General features: G+C 37.4%; 1 protein-coding gene across 11 annotated transcripts in view; it reads right to left on the bottom strand.

Moving 5' to 3' along the window:
* Nucleotides 1-19,435, bottom strand: part of LOC121427221 (serine/arginine repetitive matrix protein 1-like) — an 86,667-nt gene that overhangs the window by 13,391 nt on the left and 53,841 nt on the right. For 10 of the 11 annotated variants that reach the window (XM_041623511.1, XM_041623510.1, XM_041623508.1 and 7 more), the window contains 4 exons: nucleotides 14,674-14,778; nucleotides 9,757-10,213; nucleotides 8,068-8,076; nucleotides 573-2,315 (listed from right to left, as the gene is read on the bottom strand). In XM_041623511.1, the coding sequence (XP_041479445.1) occupies nucleotides 573-2,315; nucleotides 8,068-8,076; nucleotides 9,757-10,213; nucleotides 14,674-14,778 (2,314 nt within the window). The remainder of the gene's footprint in view (nucleotides 1-572; nucleotides 2,316-8,067; nucleotides 8,077-9,756; nucleotides 10,214-14,673; nucleotides 14,779-19,435) is intronic. The other variant, XM_041623509.1, reaches the window with a different exon arrangement.

Below are 19,435 nucleotides of genomic sequence, written 5' to 3' on the forward strand. Positions count from 1 at the left end.
TGCAATGAAAAGAGTCAGAAGGTATTCTAGTGATTTATTATTTGAGGTCAAAATGGGGTTCTTCTATGTTACTAAGGCATCACTCCCCTTTGCCACTGCAAATATTAAACAACACCTGAATAATGAGGTCAATTACATTTGAGTGAAGAAATAAATTATCTACATTTTCAAGTCGTTAGTTGTGGAGTGTGTACTATAGTTTGTTAATTTTTGTTGAAGTTTATGTGACATCTATGAAAACAGACGAATTCACAAAAATGATGAAATCCACACTGGCGATTCACTTTTTAGTGCTATTTGTCAAGTAATCCTAAATTGTGGTGGGTTAAATCTTACTTGATGATTAAGATTGAGAGAAGAAAATTAGACAAAATGATCAAGAATTTTCAGATTGTATAGCACCTAACTTTTAACAATTGATAGTCCACATTTACATCCACACTAGTTATTTGGACTAAAAAGACTCATGATATGAAATTTGGTAAGGGATGTTGAGAAAGTCTAGTGTTCAAATGGTGTTCAGAAACCTACAGAAGCAAAGAGGGTGCCAGATCAATACAACAATATCTCACCTGGTCCTCAGGTAGGTCGTACAGTGATCGTGGCGGAGATTTGTAACCGCTACTGCTCTGAGTTTCTGAGTAAGAGCTCCTCTCTGTGCTAGATGTTGACAGGCGATTGGAGCCGACAGTCTCGTCCGAAGAGCTATCCCCCTCTGAGGCACGGCTAGATGTGCTCCAGACACGTTCGGTGCGAGTTTTGGCAACATCAGTGTCGGAGTCGCTGGCATCGCTGGAGTTTCTTCTCTTAATGCGGTCCTCACCGACGGAGCGACGCACTCGGCGGGGCATGTGCTGCTCGAGGTTTTGGAGGGTAGTAGAGCTGAATTTCAGGTTTGGGGTGAAGGCATTATTGTTGTCCGGTTCAGAGGCGTAAAAGTTTTCATTCATCCCATTTGTTTGTTCACGTCTCCTGAGCCTGACTCCTGAGAACGAGCTTACTTTGTTTTCTGCTAGTTCACGTGGAGGTGGCCTGGGAGGAATGTCGTCAGTTTGGTTGGTGTTAAACCGTTGTCTCAGGGACGCAACTGCACCACTCTTCCCAGCGATGTCTCCCGATGCGACCTGAATGTTTGTATCTTCAAACATCCCATCATCGCTAGAAGTTCCACTGTAACTCCTATGACTGCTTGACCCCGAGAGCCTAGCTTCCCCATTGCGAAACCTTCCCTCTCCCGAGCTATCAGGGGCTTTAACGCGGCTTGGTGGTTTGGGCGCTGGTTTCGGAGGAACCACTGGTGGTTTCCTCTCCGGTACTTCAGGACGCGTTCTACACGTATTACCTGATATATCCCCACCAATGAGACTGTTATAAGCTTGCTGACCTAATGGAGATATGGGTGGTTCCCGAAGGCTCTGACTTCTATTCAGTTCAACTTCAACGCGCGAGTCAGGACTGTCCGCTCCAGGCCTAGTGGTACGCAGACTGACGCTTCGCGAGACATCAGCATAACGAGGCACTCTCATAACGTTAGCACTGTCTAGTACACTGTCCCTCAGAGTATAAGGCTGTGGAGAAGAAGCCAAGGCCAATTCTTCATACTCCTCACTTGATTTATCAACCTTTTTGTTCATTGTTTCAGTGTCAATGTATTCATTATCAGAAGACTTGTCTTTGGGGGATGATGACAATCGCTTAAATTCGTTATCCCAGCGCTTTTCTCGTGACATCTGCCTTGCAAGATTCATATCCCTACCCGGTCTGTTCCTTGGGGCCTGACTTTGTTCCTGCGGCCGATTTTCCGGTTTAGCTACACCATCATCTGCTTCCCCATTTTCATCAGGTGTCTGACGCGGAACCTTGCGGAATGTCTTTGTTGGTTTGGTCATACTGTCCTTGATGATGATATTCCCTGATAGAATACTCCCCTCTGAACTTTTACCCGTGGTCAACACCCCCGCCGAAACCCCAGCAGCACTAGCCCCGCCTACCGCACCAAGCTCCGATTCCTCCTGCTCTTCACTCACAGCCTTCCCCTCTTCCTTCTCCTCTGATTCCGCCATACCATTGCCGTTGGTCACGACCGCTTCCACCGCCACCGGGTTCACCGTGCCTACACTGAGAGTGGGAGGTGACAAACTAGTATTGCCGTTACAAAGCGCATTTTCCTCACCTTCCAAAAGGGAGTCCTCTTCCTCCATGATGTCCTCTGATTCCTCGGGGGTGGGGTCTAAGGCGTCACTGAAACCAAGGTTGAGTTTAGCAGAGTCCCAGACAGACATCATATCATCGAGGAGGGATCCCATCTCAAATGACTGCAAAGATTAATTGAATTAAATAAAGAATACATCTCAAGTTATTAATCATGGATCTTGATGTAAATCTCTTCTAACACAACGATTCTTTCACAAACAATTACTGAAATCAAAATAGAACTCAAAAATTCTTAAAGGTCCAGTTGGATTGACCCATGGCCCCAAGGACCCATACTGCACCAGTTCCCTTCTGATGAACATCTGTAAACAGGTGACATGACATTTGCTCCTCCGATGTCAGGAGACTTAGGGTTGGAGGTAGGAATGTAATAAAGTGTTTGGTTCAGATTGACATAAACATAAGGAATAGGGTTTATTTAGTTTTGGAGTTAAAATTTATGTTTGGCTTAAGGTACAGATTGTCCATCGGAGCAATTGTCGCCAGAGCAAATGTCATGGAATCGTAGAACACCCCAGTACTATAAAGGATGAAATACACTAGTTTGAAATCAAAGAGGGATAGTTACTATCTCACATACACCATCCTGATAACACAGATAGAGCAAAACAAGAAAGCAGGAAAATGCAGAGTAAAGCACAATCTCGGCATAAGCTTTGTACAAAAGCTAGAATAGTGCATTTTTTGTTAGGAATATTGCAAACAAAAGTTTTTTGTGATAATCTTATATGTTAACTATAACTAAGTACTATACATTAAGTCTTAGAAAAGCTAGAACAGTGCAATTTTTGTTAGAAATACTGCAGACAAAAGTTTTTGTGTGATAATTTTATATGTAAACTATAACTAATGTACTATACATTAAGTCCTATTTTTGCGTAACCCATATGAATTTTATGTACGTGTACCTCTAATATCCGGCAACTAAATACATTATTATGAACAAAGACCCCAACTTTATAGACAAAGTGAAACTGGTGGGTGAGACATCTGTAAAAGGTAAAACATTTTATCATAAATAAATTTTTTAAACACACTTTTTTACTATATATAATTTGAGTAAGAAGTTTATGAGACTAAGCAGGACATTTTTTCCCTGAAATTTCAAGAATTTTTGACATTGATTTCTTTTTGGAATCATTTGGGTTGTTTCCTTGCCAACCCAGCCAAAGATAAAAACAACCAAATGTGATATAAATTTGGCCAAAACCATGTTTTTCTGATATATATTGCTAACCAACAATATGTTTTTGCCAACTTTAGAAATAAAGTTAAGGATACCAAGAAACTTTCCATTTGAACCCATCCTTTGTATTTCACTCATTTTTTTTTATTTGCCAACATCTACAAAACATAATCCTGTGAAGAGGAGTGATGTGTTTGTTATACGCCATAGACAGCATCCTTGGGGATTTGGTATGCTAAAAAGCAGAAATTTTGAAAAAAATAAACTTTATTTTGGAGTAATAACCGTATTAGAAAACAGATACATCTGGAGTTATTGCTTTAACAAAGACTCTTGAGTATGGTAAAGACTTGTGCCACATTCTGGCGAAATAAAGTCCACACTGACCATATCTATTAGTATTACAGTGTATGCAATTTCCACTGACTTACTGTACCATCGGTCAATTGGGAGTCAGTTTCATTGAGACGACTGCGACATTAAGAAATATTGCCTGTGACCTGTCAGTGATTTGAAAGACCCGAATTCTGATCCATTTTAAAATTGTTAACGGATACAATATTTCCCTGATGCAAATTTGGAATGCAATCCTTTTATAAAACATGTACTAATGGTGAAAAAACAAGGATGTGCCTAAAACGACTCAGTGTTTGAAAAATTCAGTGTAAGACATATCAAAATTAAGACCTGTTCAAAATGCCAACCTTATGCCTGTTGGCAAGATTTTAATCCACACTACAAATTTTTAATCATATGTAAAAATAGCCAAAACAAGAGACTTTATGTGTAGCAGTCCTTAAAATATGTGGAGCAAATTGTGATGCGATACCAGGAAAATTATTCCCTGAATGCTTTTATTTTCCAGTCTTAATTCTTCATTATTTTCTATTATAGTCTTGTGATTATTGTAACAATTCTCTTGATGACCTGTACATTTTGTTAGATTTAAAAAAAAAAAACACACAATCAACAAAAATAAGCTTTTGCTCAAGATTACTATAGATATTGAGATACTAAGGTTAAATTTTGAAATGTAACAAAAACGATGAGTCAAACGATGAGTTAGTGCATCGACCTCTGAAGTTAGTCAGTGTAATACAATGCACCTCATTCTCTTTTGGTATTAAACTATTCTATTATTAATACATGTACATGTACTTACCAGGGATGTTGCATTTCCCTGTACTTACCATCATATTCTAGGTACACTTGCAGGTGTACAAGGTGCAAATAGCATCTTACCGATTATGCATAATGACAAGTACATGTATGACCTCGCAATAACCATATGCATGCAGTACCAATCACCACTGGGATTACCAAGTTTTTGTGACGAGATAGGGGCAGGGTTAGGGTACGTCAACTTACAAGACAAGTCCACCCTAACAAAAAGTTGATTTGAATAAAAAGAGAAAAATCCAACAAGCATAACACTGAGAATTTCATCAAAATCGGATGTAAAATAAGACGGATATGACATATTACAGTTTTGCTTATTTTCCCCAAAACATTGACATGCACAATTCAGTGACATGCAAATGAGACAGTCGATGATGTCCTTCACTCACTATTCCCTTTGTTTTCTATTGTTTGAAATATACAATATTTTATTTTTTACAGATTTGACAATAACAACCAATTTAACTGAACCATATTGTATTAAACAATGCTAATTCCACATGTTCATCGAGGAATTAATCATTGTTTCACTTGACAAAGAGGAGAAAATTAGATTATTTCATCTTTCATATAATCAAATACAAAATAGTAAGTGGATGATGTCATCAGTCTCCTCATTTGCACACAGACCAGGATGTGCATATAACTCTTTTGTGAAATTTAGCGAAACCTTAACATGTCATAACTTTTTTATTTTAAATCCGATTTTGATGAAATTTTCAGTGTTATACTTGTTGGATTTTTCTCTTTTTATTCAAATAAACTTTTTGTTGGGGTGGACTTGTCCTGTGATGGGAAGGCAAGGAGGGGTAGTGGCACTGGGACACTATGAAGAGGATTTGTGAGAGCAGTAAGCCATAAACTTGTCACACACAAATTAAATCCTAAATGGGCACTTCCAATTGGTTGATAATTATGTTGCGTTGGATTTTTGTTTTAGAGATGTGTATGATTGCAAGTATTTCTTCAATTTGCAATGTTTCAGTACCACTGACTGAGGTGGTTGGTTGAATAAGGCTAGGGAATTTTATTTGCGCTCATTTACAAGATAATTTTTTCCTCAGGGGTGGGGGGGGAGGGAAGGGGGGATGGTCCATGGGGAAAGGGGGTAGAGGGAAAGGGGGAGGGAGGAATTCAAGACATATTACACTCAGATTATGTACCCAAACAGTCAGTCGGCAAGCCCCTGTGTTAATGAGCAAATGGGCCAGATTTATCCAAGTCCTCTCGTTGCTGAATTCATGTCCCTGCAAAATCTCGTGAATTGTGAGACTTTCTTTCTCAAAGAATTTAACCACTTTCTCCTGGAGTAAAATTGATTATTTTTGTACCATTGGGAAGAGTAAATGTTACTCTTTCATATTAGTTATTTCTTTTGAATAAAATATTTTGATAAATAAGTGATTTTTTTACGAGAAAAGATGCATCAAACAGAAATTTCTTCCTCTGTTTTCACTTGCAAATTGTGCAACATTTTGTGTTTTAGGTACCAACATTATTTATATCATCAGAAAGCTCAAACTCTATACTTTCTTACAATGTCACTCTTGATATGTGGCATCTTTTAGATGGGTCAGCAGCCAGCTTTTTCCATCAAGATGCAAGACGAGATTTCTAAAATTTCTGAGTAACATAAAATCCAGAGTTCTGATTGGCTGAATAATGTTTTCACAACAACAGGCGCGGGTTATTTGAAGAGATTACCACATGGTGAGTGTGACCTTGCAGAGGCCCAGTGTGGGGAACATTGGAATTTGCCTGGGTGTGTGGTCTCTGTGACCAATCAGAGTGCAGTATCCTTGTTTTTGAACTGCTAAATGTACTTGGCCTATGAAAAGCTGGCTGCTGACCCATCTAAGATACATCTTCTTATACAAATTATATCATATTAAAGCGTAGATCTTCAGCTTTATTATGATTTGAAAATCATTTGTACTCAAACAGAAATCAAGTGTGAAAACAACAACATTTGTTGCATGAAAAAATCATTTTGTTTCATGTTTTATATCAAAAGTTTTCCCTATACTACAACATTTTTTAAAGAATTCCAAACACATGACCTGAAAGAATGATTCTTCTTCTTTACAAAGACACCAAAAACATGGAATTTGGTTAATATTTAGAGCAGCAATGGCAGAATAAAAAGAGGTGTTTTGGTTCGCACCAAGCTCATTAACTATGCAAAAACCCTATAGTCATGAATATCACTTGGATAAAAGAAGCCACTTTTTCAGGGCTTGCCGACTGACTGCAAACTTGAATATCCTAAATACCATTAATAACTATAAAAAAATGAAAAATCACTATTAGTCTTTTCTTTTAAAAATAGCTTAGGAGCTAAATAATCATAGTCAATGGATGCATCAGTTACAATCATTTACCTGATGTGTTGTCATATTTAATGGTATTAATATGAATAAGTTTTCTCACAAGCAGTGGATTATAAAAATACTTTGTTTCTTAATGTTTTAACCAATAACATTGCCAAAAGTATTAGCACCAATAAAGGCAAAAATTTTTGTTAAGAAAATATATCTCAACAAAAATGTCATATTTGTTCATCAAAATATACATGTAAAGGAATAGGCCAAGAAACTTGTATGATCAAGTCACTATTAAATTTACTTAACAACAGTAATTGCCTAAGTAGTTGCCTAAGATATTACAGGTATTAATAGCAAGCAGTTTTAGGTAATGTTATTACTCAAAGCTAAGTAAGTGAAGTGTAGTTGCGACAAGCAAGCAGGATTTAAGCCATGTTCCCATTTGACACATTAGACCGTATTAAAAGGGAATATATCAACAAATCTGCTGGTTTTTTTCTTCAGCAAGAGCATTATTAAACACAACTTACATGTACAACCCAAAATAAAAATATGGATTTCAGAGTGCATCTAATTTTTTAAATTGTGGGTCTGTGAGTGCACATGTACCTCAGGAAACTGATTATATTGATAAAATTCATGTAAAAATCCCAATTGATGGCCAATGACCCTAATTTTCATAATTTGGTGAATTTTTTAAAAGTACCTAAAAGATTAAGAAAAATGGTTGAATGGTGTGGTACAGATGACCTTCGATGTCAAATTTACTTGTATCCTGCACGCACACAGCTCTATAAGAAGACAAGTGTCTCCACAATGACAACCAAAAATGAGCTAACATTTCAAATCTATTTTCATTTTTTTTGAATATTGACCAACCCACCCTGTTTTTCCTGTGTTATTAGCAAATAAAGATTTTTACTTTTCCAGGAGGCATTGATGTTGAACAACAATGTAACACAATCTTGTACAAACACCATCAAACAAAACCATAGGTTGCCAAACTTTGGGCTCAGAACAGACATGGGACAGCGTCGACTACAAATATGGCTTGTAGCAGCTCCATGGGGCTTGCTCGGAGGGATTTGAAGGATCAAATGGGAGTGTGGCTTAGTGGTTAGTGGGGTATAGAGCAAGATGACACAACACATTCAGGATACATACCGGTGTAAGCTAGAGTGGATTGATGGAGTAATAATAACAACAAAAAAGACAAATGGATTAAACAAAACAAGAGTAGAAAGGAAACAAAGAGAAACACTACTTTCTATTATGATTACACAACAGGGCCCTGTCTTACAAAGAGTTATGAACGATCCTGTCAATCGTAACTCTATGGAAAGCCATCAGTGTCATAATTTCTTCTGCAGGAAATTTGTAAAATGTCATTTCTAAACAAAGGAGAACATACCAAATCGGCAAGAAATTAATCAATTTATGGGTATACAATCAAATCTAGAATTTTGTTTGAACAATCATGCGTTTTAAATGCTGACTTTGCTGGCATTCCATAGTTGCGGTTGATCGGATCAATCGCAACTTTTCTGTAAGATGGGCTCCTGATCTACATTACATCATTAGTAGTTTCTTTTGTTTAACGAGTTTCCAACAATTTAAGATATGCAATACAAGAAAATGTATTTGATTTGGTAAATGAGATTATAAGAAGTGTGACATGGTGAAACCTACAACATAAATAGATAGATCGCAGAGTAATACAATAAAATTGGCATAGCAAGAATTATTCTATGGGCAGCAAAGAGCGTCAAGCATTTGGTTAGATATTAGATATACAAATATTTTTCTTACCCTCCCCCCAAAAAAGAAAATTAAACTCAGATTCTGACTTCTTATGCTGCTGCATTCCTTCTCAAAAAGCAACTTCCGTGATTGGGCAGAGACATAGCCACGCAAATTGTACCCCCAAGTGCATTGTGGGGCATTTCTGATCCCAAGCTCCGCCCAGTTATAACCAGTGGTGATCAGTGTGATTTTTTATCGATAACATAAATGTAGTTGCAAGCAATGATTGATCGCAAATGGTGGACTGTACACTTGTGATAAGGGGCATTCAGACTGGCAATAAATCACGCTATCAATCGTCATTTGCAATAAACTCTGAAAGGGGAATAAATGTCTCCCACCATTTCTAGTCTTCTGTATAGTTTTCAACATGTCGCACTTCTTAATATCAGAGAGCATCTTGTGCTATTTTCAGTCTGAACTAAGCTTGCTTGAGATCTAGACTATCTAAAGGCTGACCAAATATAAGCAAGCATCCAAAATCAATTCATTAATGATTTTCTTTCATATTTTGCATAATGCACGATTCCATCTAAATACAGAACAGATTACTGCCAAGCATTCTCTCCTAAAAATAAAAATAATAAGCCATAAATTTCATGAACCTTGGTTATTTATTATTATATAAAAATATATCCGATCATGACACATCTCAAGTTCAGAATATATTATGAATTCATATATGATTTTGACAAAAGAATAATCATAACTGGTTGACAAATACATGGATTATATATGGGTTACTAATATCAAATGAATGAGACAAATATTCTTTAAAAATATGACAGTAATTCAGAAGTACATATTTGATACAATGAAATACGAAATATGTGCATTAAAAAGATATGAATAAAATTTATACATGTAAAACTTTGACAAGACATTTCTAATCACCCCAATTTGATTATTTCATTTTTTTTTCATCCTAGAGTGTTAAGTGTAAACAATTTGATTCAAAAATAAAAGATTGAAATTAAGATTCAATGGATAAAACACCCCTTTGATAATGAGAGATATATCACCTTGAAGGTGAGCTACAAGTATACTCACTGACAAATCGCCATCTTTTTTATCTCCATACGAGTCTTCTCTGTGATTTGATCTGGAACCGGTACCGTTGGTATATGTGATCTCTGGTTCCGCGAGCACTGCTATCGGGGCCTTCTGTGGTGGCTGCGCCGGGATTGGTGGTGACGCACTTGCAATCGGCGCCTTCTTCGGTAGCTGCTCGGGAATTGGTGGTGGCGCACTTGACACCTGTTGTGTTACAGAGGGTACCACATCCGGTACATTTACCGTTGAACCGGATTCAAAACCGTTTGGTGGTGGTAGGATAGTGTCTTTTGAGAGTTCAATAACAGGTCCGGAAATGTTCTTCTTGTTGTTCTTTTTTGACTTGTTTGGTGATTTTGAAGGTGTGGAGGTTTTTGAATCAGATCTCCCTGACGTTGATGATGACCTTGACGGGCTGGACCCCTCCTCCTCTTCTGTCTTTGGTATATTACGACTGGGAAAATATCAGAAAAAAAATAATTAAACAATGTACACATTGTCAAGAAAAAAAGGATCAAATACAAATAAAAAATCTCTTCTAAATAATGAACACTATTCCACCATTAATGGTTAATTACAGGAGTTCCATCGGCATAAAAAAACTTTTAAACCCATTCCAGAGGTACACTGACCACCCAAAAATAAATCAACTTTAAAATGTCGAGAAAACCCATAAATAAATAGATAAATATATACAATTTCCAGGTATTTCCAGGTCATTGACATGTAATGTTGCAAAAACAAAGATTCCTCTGCCTGCATCTCTTTGAAAAACATGAAATCCTTAATTGAAATCTACACACAAAGCTCTGAGCAAAACTTTGAAGACTCCTGCAGCATATGCAGTCGTGGAATGCAGTATAACTAATGCCCTTGCAAGATTCAACTCTGGATTGACACTTCAAACAAACTGGAGATATCATCACAATATAAACAAAATAACAAAACAATGATGTAACAATGATGACCTGGGTTCCACAATAAAGGTAACTGATATTAGGGTTGTTACTGATGTAGATATTTTCTACACAAAAAGCAAAGAGTAATCCAAGTGTCAGAGTGACACCTATAAGCTCAGATTCGTAAGTTGTTTCCAGAATATTTCTGGTTCAGCAGAAAAACACGACAGCAGTCAAAATATGAGCCGTGAAAGGAATTCTGCAACCCTCTATAAATACCGTTTCAAGTTCAAATACAATGCAGACACGGGCTGGTAAATAGCATTGTTTGTAGACGTCCTCAAACCAATACAGTAGGCATATCCAGATAAAATGCATTGAGGATTAAAAAGGGGCTGCTCTGCATGAATAATTCTCAAGGCAAATACTCAAGTTCTAGACTGGATTGCTCAAAGAAGAATGGTAATGTTTTAATAACAGAAATTAATGTATGCTAAGGAAAAACATACTATTATAAATATAGTAGGCCTACATGACACAAGGTGGTTTAAAAAATGGGGGGGGGGGTTAGATATAGGGCCTACCCTATCACCAATATATTGGCAATCTATTGACAAAAAAACAGAATAATAGTACGAGTATTTGTTCCTCATACTCACAATGTAAATATGAGCAGAGCAAACAATCAAAATCCTATTGTTATCATTAGCTTAGGGGGTGCTTTAAAATGCTGTTCTGGACAAGAAAAATGGAGAACTCTAAAAATAGTGTATTCCCACAACAAAAAAATCACAAGAATAATATTGTAACAAAAAAAGTATTTTCATGTTTTGAGCAGATATATAGACTTTGCCTTGCACAAGTAATAATTTGTGCATATTTTGAAAATATTATTCCCGTACTTATCTTTCATTAACATTTTGCTATTTTCATGAGAATCCTTTTTCAAAATTTCACAGTACTTTTCTGATCAATTTTTCACTGGCTTCATGAAACAAACAATGTGACAGATCACCCTTTGCCCCCAAATGCTTCCATTATATAAGCACACCAATCAAACAAGATCGGGAGACATGGAATAAATGCAATTCTCTTCTTTTTCAAGGATTTGAATAACACCCCCACACAGCAAAAAGTAAATACATCAACCAACAGCACCATTCACCAAGATCAATACAATACAAATGACAACCTCAAATGTTCTATTCTTCTGTATATGCAACCAAACTGAAAGCAGATCTGTGGATTTGAAGAAGTATAGATCTCCTTAAAGTATGATTCATAGATAAAAACATGAATTCATGACCCTTCGCACATTACGTGATCAAATCTTACATTGAGTCATAGTGCCTTCTTTCAGTTTGTCGTTGGGCGACGGAAGTGACATACCACCCACTTTGAAATGACACTGAATAAACTCATTCCTTTACATATAAATCCATCTACCTGCCTATCTAATCATTCCTTGCTCAATCATTCATTCATTTGTTCACCTATTCATTCTTTTTTTAATCAAAATTAATTTTTCTAAAAGTTTATCCATCAATCCATCCATTCACATCCATCCATCCATTCATCCATCCATTCATTCATTCATTCAACATTTATTCATCAATAAACCTACTACATGATTCACCCAACCAATCCTTCATCTTTCCATCCATCCATTCACATCCATCCATCCATCCATCTATCCATTCATCCATCCATCCATCCATCCATTCATTCATTCATCATTTATTCATCAATGAACCTACTACATGATTCACCCAACCAATCCTTCATCTATCCATCCATCCATCGATTCATTCATTCATCCTTTCACATTCATCCATCCGTCCATCCATATATCCATTCATTCTTTCATTCATTACATCATTTATTCCTACACTCATTACTGCAGAGAGTTTTGATGAATGTTGTATCACGAGTTTTCAATGAAAATTTGAACATCTGTGTCAGTACTTTACATTTGTGCCATTTTGTGATAATAACTGAACACCCCAACAGAACCTAAAACCACCACTTTTTCTTTCTTTTGCAACTTCATGCATCCCAATAAATTTGATGATCTCTTTTGAACAGATGAACTATTCTGATAACAACTTGTTAACACAACCAGTAGGACAGTTCTTTAAAAATATAGAAATCTAATGTCTTCACACATTAATAGAAAAAAAATCAGATTAACCTATATTTGGTTTCCTGTTCTCCTACTGCCTTGTAATTTCAGAAATATTCAACAATATATGCTTGTAATGAAATAAATAATTCATTTGGCCTTTAAAGTGCACGGAACCATGTCAAGTTTTATGTGTGTCCATCTGGCCTTAATATCATACAAGTTTAATATTCCTCCAATAACCATTTATGTTTTTGTGTACACCACATATGAGCTACTGAGTCATCACTGCATAGCTTTATAAGCATGTAGTCTCTAGCTCAGGCTCTGAATTCCAGATTCAGTTTTGAATTTGATGCCAATTTATAATATTTATCAACTATTATATATTTTCTCTTTATCAAATTATCATAGTCAGGCAAGCTGTGGAAACAACAAAAGTCCATGTCTTTTATAAGATATATTTCATTTTTATCATATTGTTTGTTACATTTTAGTAACAGAGAGGGAAAGAGAAAGAAAGCTCTACAGTATGAAAAGTAGACTAGGGGTCAAATACGTCACACTGCTCAGTTTGACATCAGGGACCAAAAAATGATAAAGGGTAATACTCAAAAGAAATAGAAAATAAAACAATTTTTGTGTTGGTTAAGGACTGTTTAACTTGACCGTATCAAGGTCAATACTCAACGTCACAATACCGGTCTTGGTACAAAACTTTAGGAATCATGTAAAACACAAAAAAATAAACAATATGATTTTGAGAGAGCCAGTGGAGAAATCAAGATTTAAATTAATGTATTATTTTGTTCTTTGAAGCCTTATATTCCTTTATTTTTCAGGGTAAGGCTAAATTTCAATAGGGAACTTTTTCAAATGAGAAAAATTACAGTAGACACAAATAATATCCAAAGCCTGTGAAGAAGGCATACATTGGTTTCTGAAGTGCCTCTAAATGAGTGAATGAATGAATAAATAATTATGTAAATAAATATGAAAAAGTCAAGAAATTACAAAATTAACATCCTTTTTGTTCTATAAGACTATCATTCATCTACTCAAAATATTTAACATCTTGCATGACCCCAAATCACTTGATAAAACATAAACTGCTATTTTTTCCTCAAACTTTAATTCCAAGCATCTCTCTTTCCACGTTTGTTTTTTTTTTCTTTTTTGACCTACCATTTCTTAAATGGGCAATCATTTTTGTCTAGCTCTGGTGATCTATTATTAGAATTTCTAGGTTGGTTGTGATTCGTGAAGGATAATCATGTTTTAGGCCAGTGATCACATAATTAGGAAGAGAAGTAATGACGCATGTCATCATCAGGTACAATGTGAACACTGATTGAGATTGCACTCAGCAATTCAGTGAGTTCCTCAGGCGATGGTTGGTGTATGCTACTCTACAAGAACCATAGGGTCGAGCCCATAGAAATTTGATCGTCGATTCACAACGAAATTGAACTTACCAGGCTTAGTCAGGCCATGGTCAGGCTTACTCGAATGATAAGCAACTAGTTTATTCCTTTTCCATGATGATCTAAAACCCATTCCTATTTCTTCACACGTTATGAATTCACTATCAATTAAAAAATCATCGCATTCGCCATCACAAGTATCTATTGTTTGCATCAATTATACATAATTTTACCCCCAAACCCCCAAATAAAATGTAAATCGACGGTCCAATTCTGAAGGACTTAACCTGATGGTTTGTGTAATGTAGCGAACAGAAACCATCACCCCAGGTAGTCGGTGACAGTACCTGTCATTCATTAATGTAGAGCTCCAAATATAAAGAAAAGGATATTAAATGCTCTTAATGAAATAAGCATTGCAGTTAATATAATTACTTTTTAATCATCAATTTTTAGGACAGATACTTACTAGTCGCCCCCAAACGTTGGGTCACCTTCGACCTTTCCGTCGACCCCTACATGGAAGATGTGCTTGTAGTCTTTGGGTTTGCTGATATCGTCTAATGACAGCTTACTGTAAGGTAGCAAAAAGAGACAAATAAGGGATGAGATAGGGAAAATTGCAATCAATTATCCATGTTAACCATATAGTATTACAGAAGCAGTATACTCATTAGTTTTGAAACTTTAAACAAGTGGAAATAGAAATAGATTAAACCACTCTTGTTAATGTGTATATGAGCATCACATGTTATCAGAAGAAGGAGAAGACCTGGAAATCAAGGGGAAAAGTCATTAAAATAAGACACCCAGGCAGGGGGGGGCAGGGGTACTAATCATAAATGTATGATACGTATGTGCCGCGGTTGAGAACCTGATTTTCAGCCGTTCCAGAGCATCAACAACTCAGAAATCCAAAGAAATTCAAATTTTTTTCTGTTCCGGAGGCCCTTGAATTTGTTATTTCTTGTTCCAATGCATGCCCATTACAAACTCAGCCGGTTGGAGCAGCGAGCTCGATAGGCGCAGAGCCATATAGCATTAGGCCCTGAAGCTCCCCTAGCTAGCTTTTGCAAGCTCAAAACTAAAAAGACACATGCAGTTTTTTCCATAGCCACTATCAATTACGCCTACAATCCAAGGAGTTCCGGAGACCCCCTTTTTTAGTTCCAGATTCTTCTATTTTCGAGTTGGCGCGGCACATAGGTATCATGTTATAATTTGAGTACCCCCCCCCCCATGTAAGTATTTGCAGTGAAGAATCACTATGAATGCAAATACAGTAGTCTTCATCTGTAAACAAAAGACACAGAATTATAAACCTCATGATGATATAGACCATATTTTGACCAAGAACACGCATTTACAGAAAGAGAGGAATGCACGGTTCAAGTTTGGCTAAGGTAACCCTGTAACCGATTCTTGGATCGGCAGCCGATCTCGATCTAATCAATGCTGATCAATCGTTTCATGCCGATCACCGATCATAGAAAATGTATCGTTATGATCGGATGCAAAATTCCCCGCACCGCGCCGGGCCAAAGTTGGCTGCACTAGCCGGCCGTAGCTGCTGTGCGCTTGCTGTGTTAGCTCTTGGTCGGCTGCCATGCTGCAAGCCGATATGGCTGCAACAGTGAAATGGATGTCTTGATGTCCTTAACTGAGGTCATCATTGCTCCGGGGTTACCACAATAGAGATTTTAAAAATACCTGTTGCCATGCAGAAAACCGCGGATTAATTGGAGTCGCGTGCCCCTCAATCATTCCACATTCCTCTTAAAGAAAAAGATTTACACTACAGTTCACTTTTTTCTGCCCAGCTAGCGCCATTTGGCAGGCTACGCTCGTAAATTACTTCCACCACCGTGCACAAGAATGTTATCGCGACCTCCAAAGTCTGAGCCCATCATGTTCTCTGTTTTGTTTCACGTTCTCAATTGTTATTTCACTTTCTGTTATATTTCAAAAAATAAAGGAAACTTGATGTGTTGTGTTTTGAAAGCATGTTTATATTTTTGATCAGTCTAAGAATATGAAAAGCATGTTTATATTTTCTTCTTTCCAGCAGTAAGATGAGCGGTTATGTAGGCTGTGCAAGAAAGTGAAGAGGGGTGTAAACCAACTCCTCCATTGATTCTAATTTTGATTTTCCTTTCTTGACTACATGTTTTCATATTTTACCTCAATTTCCTCAAGTTATCATTTCCATCTCTCACTCTCAACTTTTTGAAAATCATGTCATTCTTTCTCATTCATCGTTTGCATTTGTTTAAAACCATACTTTTTTCTTGGGGGGGGGGTGGTTCATGTCATTTTGAATTGAATAACTTTATTGTCCATAAAGTAAATTATTTGTTCATGACCACCAATTCAAATTTGTAGTTTGTACATGTTACAGTTAGAATAAGTTTCCAACTTAAATCACGAAAATACAAAAAATGTATCTTTATACTTTATTCCCATTTGGCGGTATAAATAAAACTTGTTTGTGATACTGATTAAATCCAGTGCATATTTAGTCGTGGGTTTAGTTGTGCATGGGTGTGATAATGTGATATGAATGCAGCTGAAGGATCGGAGGAAACACACAACTGAAAAAAAGACCACGTGTACGCGTGCAACAATCACATCGAGGTAGGTGCTTGGCGGATCTTCATGCTGGCCGTCCTGATATGATGACCTGGGAATTCAAATGATTCAGTGAGCTCGAGAGGAAGAGATGGGGAGAGAGACTGACTACCGGTACCGTACGAGGGGGAGAGAGAATGGGGGGGGGGGCTGAAAGGAATGAGAGAAATGGTGTATGTTACTTTCAAATACGGTAATGCCAGATTGTAGCGATGGAGAGTTCGGGGACAGGGTAGTGATTTTGTTTTTCCTTTCTTTGAGCATTTTTTCCCCATCCTCCATTGAGACAAGGTTTTTTTTCACCTTTGAGATGATTTGTCAGTGGACCAAGTTTTTTTTTTTTTTAATCTGATGTTGAGTCAGTTTGTTGTTGCTCATTTAGCAAGTCAAGGTTTTTTCAAACTTCCAACCCCCTCCCCTGGATATCTTATGGTGCGTCCCTAACAAAATATGAACACCCTTTCCTGCCCACAACTCCTTCATTGACAACTTTGACCCCAGGGACCAGACTTGTTTCATATTTTGGAAACATCCACTTGAGAAAATCCCCCTAATCGTCTGATGGGCATTACGCTCCAGTGGTTTTGTAAACAACCTTGTCATATGAAAGAGATCTTATCAGATGATAAATCCAATCAGCGTCGAGTGTCGTGGATGGAAATTAGAGGGAACGATTCTCATTGGTCAATTCCAAGCAAGGACAAGGCTTCACCAAAATTTACGAGCTAGCTCCAACCATGGAGTTACGGTCCCGCATGTCAGAGGGTCAGAATGAAGAGGTTTTTCCCTACCTTGCCCTCGATACTGTCTGCATGCTCAAAACAGAAAGTAAACACACAACCAGCTCACTTGAGCTGATTGGACCTTCGATAGCCAATGAAATTTTTGGGGAAACAAAGAAGCCACATGGTTCCCTTATCAGGAAAGGTCGTGACTTCAGAAATAAATTGACCCCTCCCCCATCTGTGTGTGCGAGGGAGATAGAGAGAAAGAAGGATAGGTGGTGGGAGCCGGAGAATTCCTTTTATGTTTCGAAACAATGCAACCTTTTTTATATCCCCTCACACAATCAAAATGACATTCCAACACACGCCGCCTTCACCAGTACTTTCTCGATTAGTCTAAAAAAAATAGACCCAGTTATACATGTAGGTTCAAATGATAAAAATTCGTAATTTTGAAAGGTATTTCAAATGAAATATTTTGCAAAGTATTTTTTTTAAATACATGTGTAGTATCGTGGGCAGTGCCACAAGTGGGGGTGGGGACATGGTGTGGGCAAGGGACAATTTTTTTTTGCAGATGTTTTTGATGGAATGTTATGGAAAATTTGAGGTGCGATTTTGAGAAGTGTTTCCAGTATTCAGTGTCGGGGCGTGAAAACTGGCATTGCAAATGAGTGAAAAAGATGCTGTGAATGGTCATTCATTGAGATGATGAAAGGGAAAGCATATCCAAGAGGGTGGAGAGCCAGAGGCAAGAGAACGAGAGAACTTAGTTGATTCATTGTATCTTGAGTGAAAGCAGAGTGGAAGAGAGGAGAAAAACAATTAGAGAACGTTTCTGAGTGATGGTAAATTCCAATTATCTCTGAAATATTCTCTTTTAATTTTCCAGTATTGCAAGTTTTTCTTTCTTGTATTGAAATTCATAGCTGCTATCTTCAGTGAATATCAATATGGAAAATGTTGGGGCGAGCCGAGGGCAGACAAGATTTTTTGTTTGTTTAAATTACGGGATTATGGACGTCATTTTTTATTCAAATCTCCCCCCCCCATCCCAGTGCCGCCACTACTTTGAATACAAAATATGGTATTTCCATTGATGATTATATGACATCGAGGCTGTTACTTCAACATTTAATCATCCCTATTTTCATGATTAACGCTTGTTGAAAAAAAGCAACAACAAAACAACCAACAAGAAACAACGACTTCATACAAAAAAAACGAATAAAAAAAATCAGACCTTTCTTACATTTTCCGTCAGGCCTGATCAAATTTTAAATACCCTCAGATGAAAGTTGGCATCATTCCACGAGGTTTACTCTCTGCTCTCTTTTTTTTTTCTTCCATAACTCCCTCCGTCTCCTCTCCCAAACTCTCTCTCACCTTCTCTCTAACTCTCTGTGCGGATCGGATCGAGTGTCTGTGTTGGGAAATTTATTAGATGAGCTCCGATGGTCCCTTTCCCCCTCCATCTCCCTCTCTTTAGCTAGTGGACGGCCGGGCTTTGGCTTGCGATGACACATTTACAAGGGCGCGCTCTGAGGGCGGGGATCCATTCTAACGCTGGTAGTGATACCAACCAGCTGGATCATGTCGGCCTTGAACAATCGTAAATCACTGCCTCGCTTGACAGTGAGACCCAGACTCCCAAGGGAAGAATAAGATATGTGAGTAGTGCTTGGCATGCATGGGGTCAGCTAAGGACAATCAGGTCAGTTGAGGACAATATGGGTCTGTTTTTTGTGCTTGATAAACAAATAGCAAAATCCGATATTTACTGCCGATCTTTTTGACCGATACCAATCATAGGGAAAAGTATGTGGTCCCGATCATCCGATCCGATCAGAGCTCTAACTTACAGGATTAGGCTATAGG

Source organism: Lytechinus variegatus, chromosome 14 (genome assembly GCF_018143015.1).
Source record: "Lytechinus variegatus isolate NC3 chromosome 14, Lvar_3.0, whole genome shotgun sequence".
NCBI classification, from domain to species: Eukaryota; Metazoa; Echinodermata; class Echinoidea; order Temnopleuroida; family Toxopneustidae; genus Lytechinus; species Lytechinus variegatus.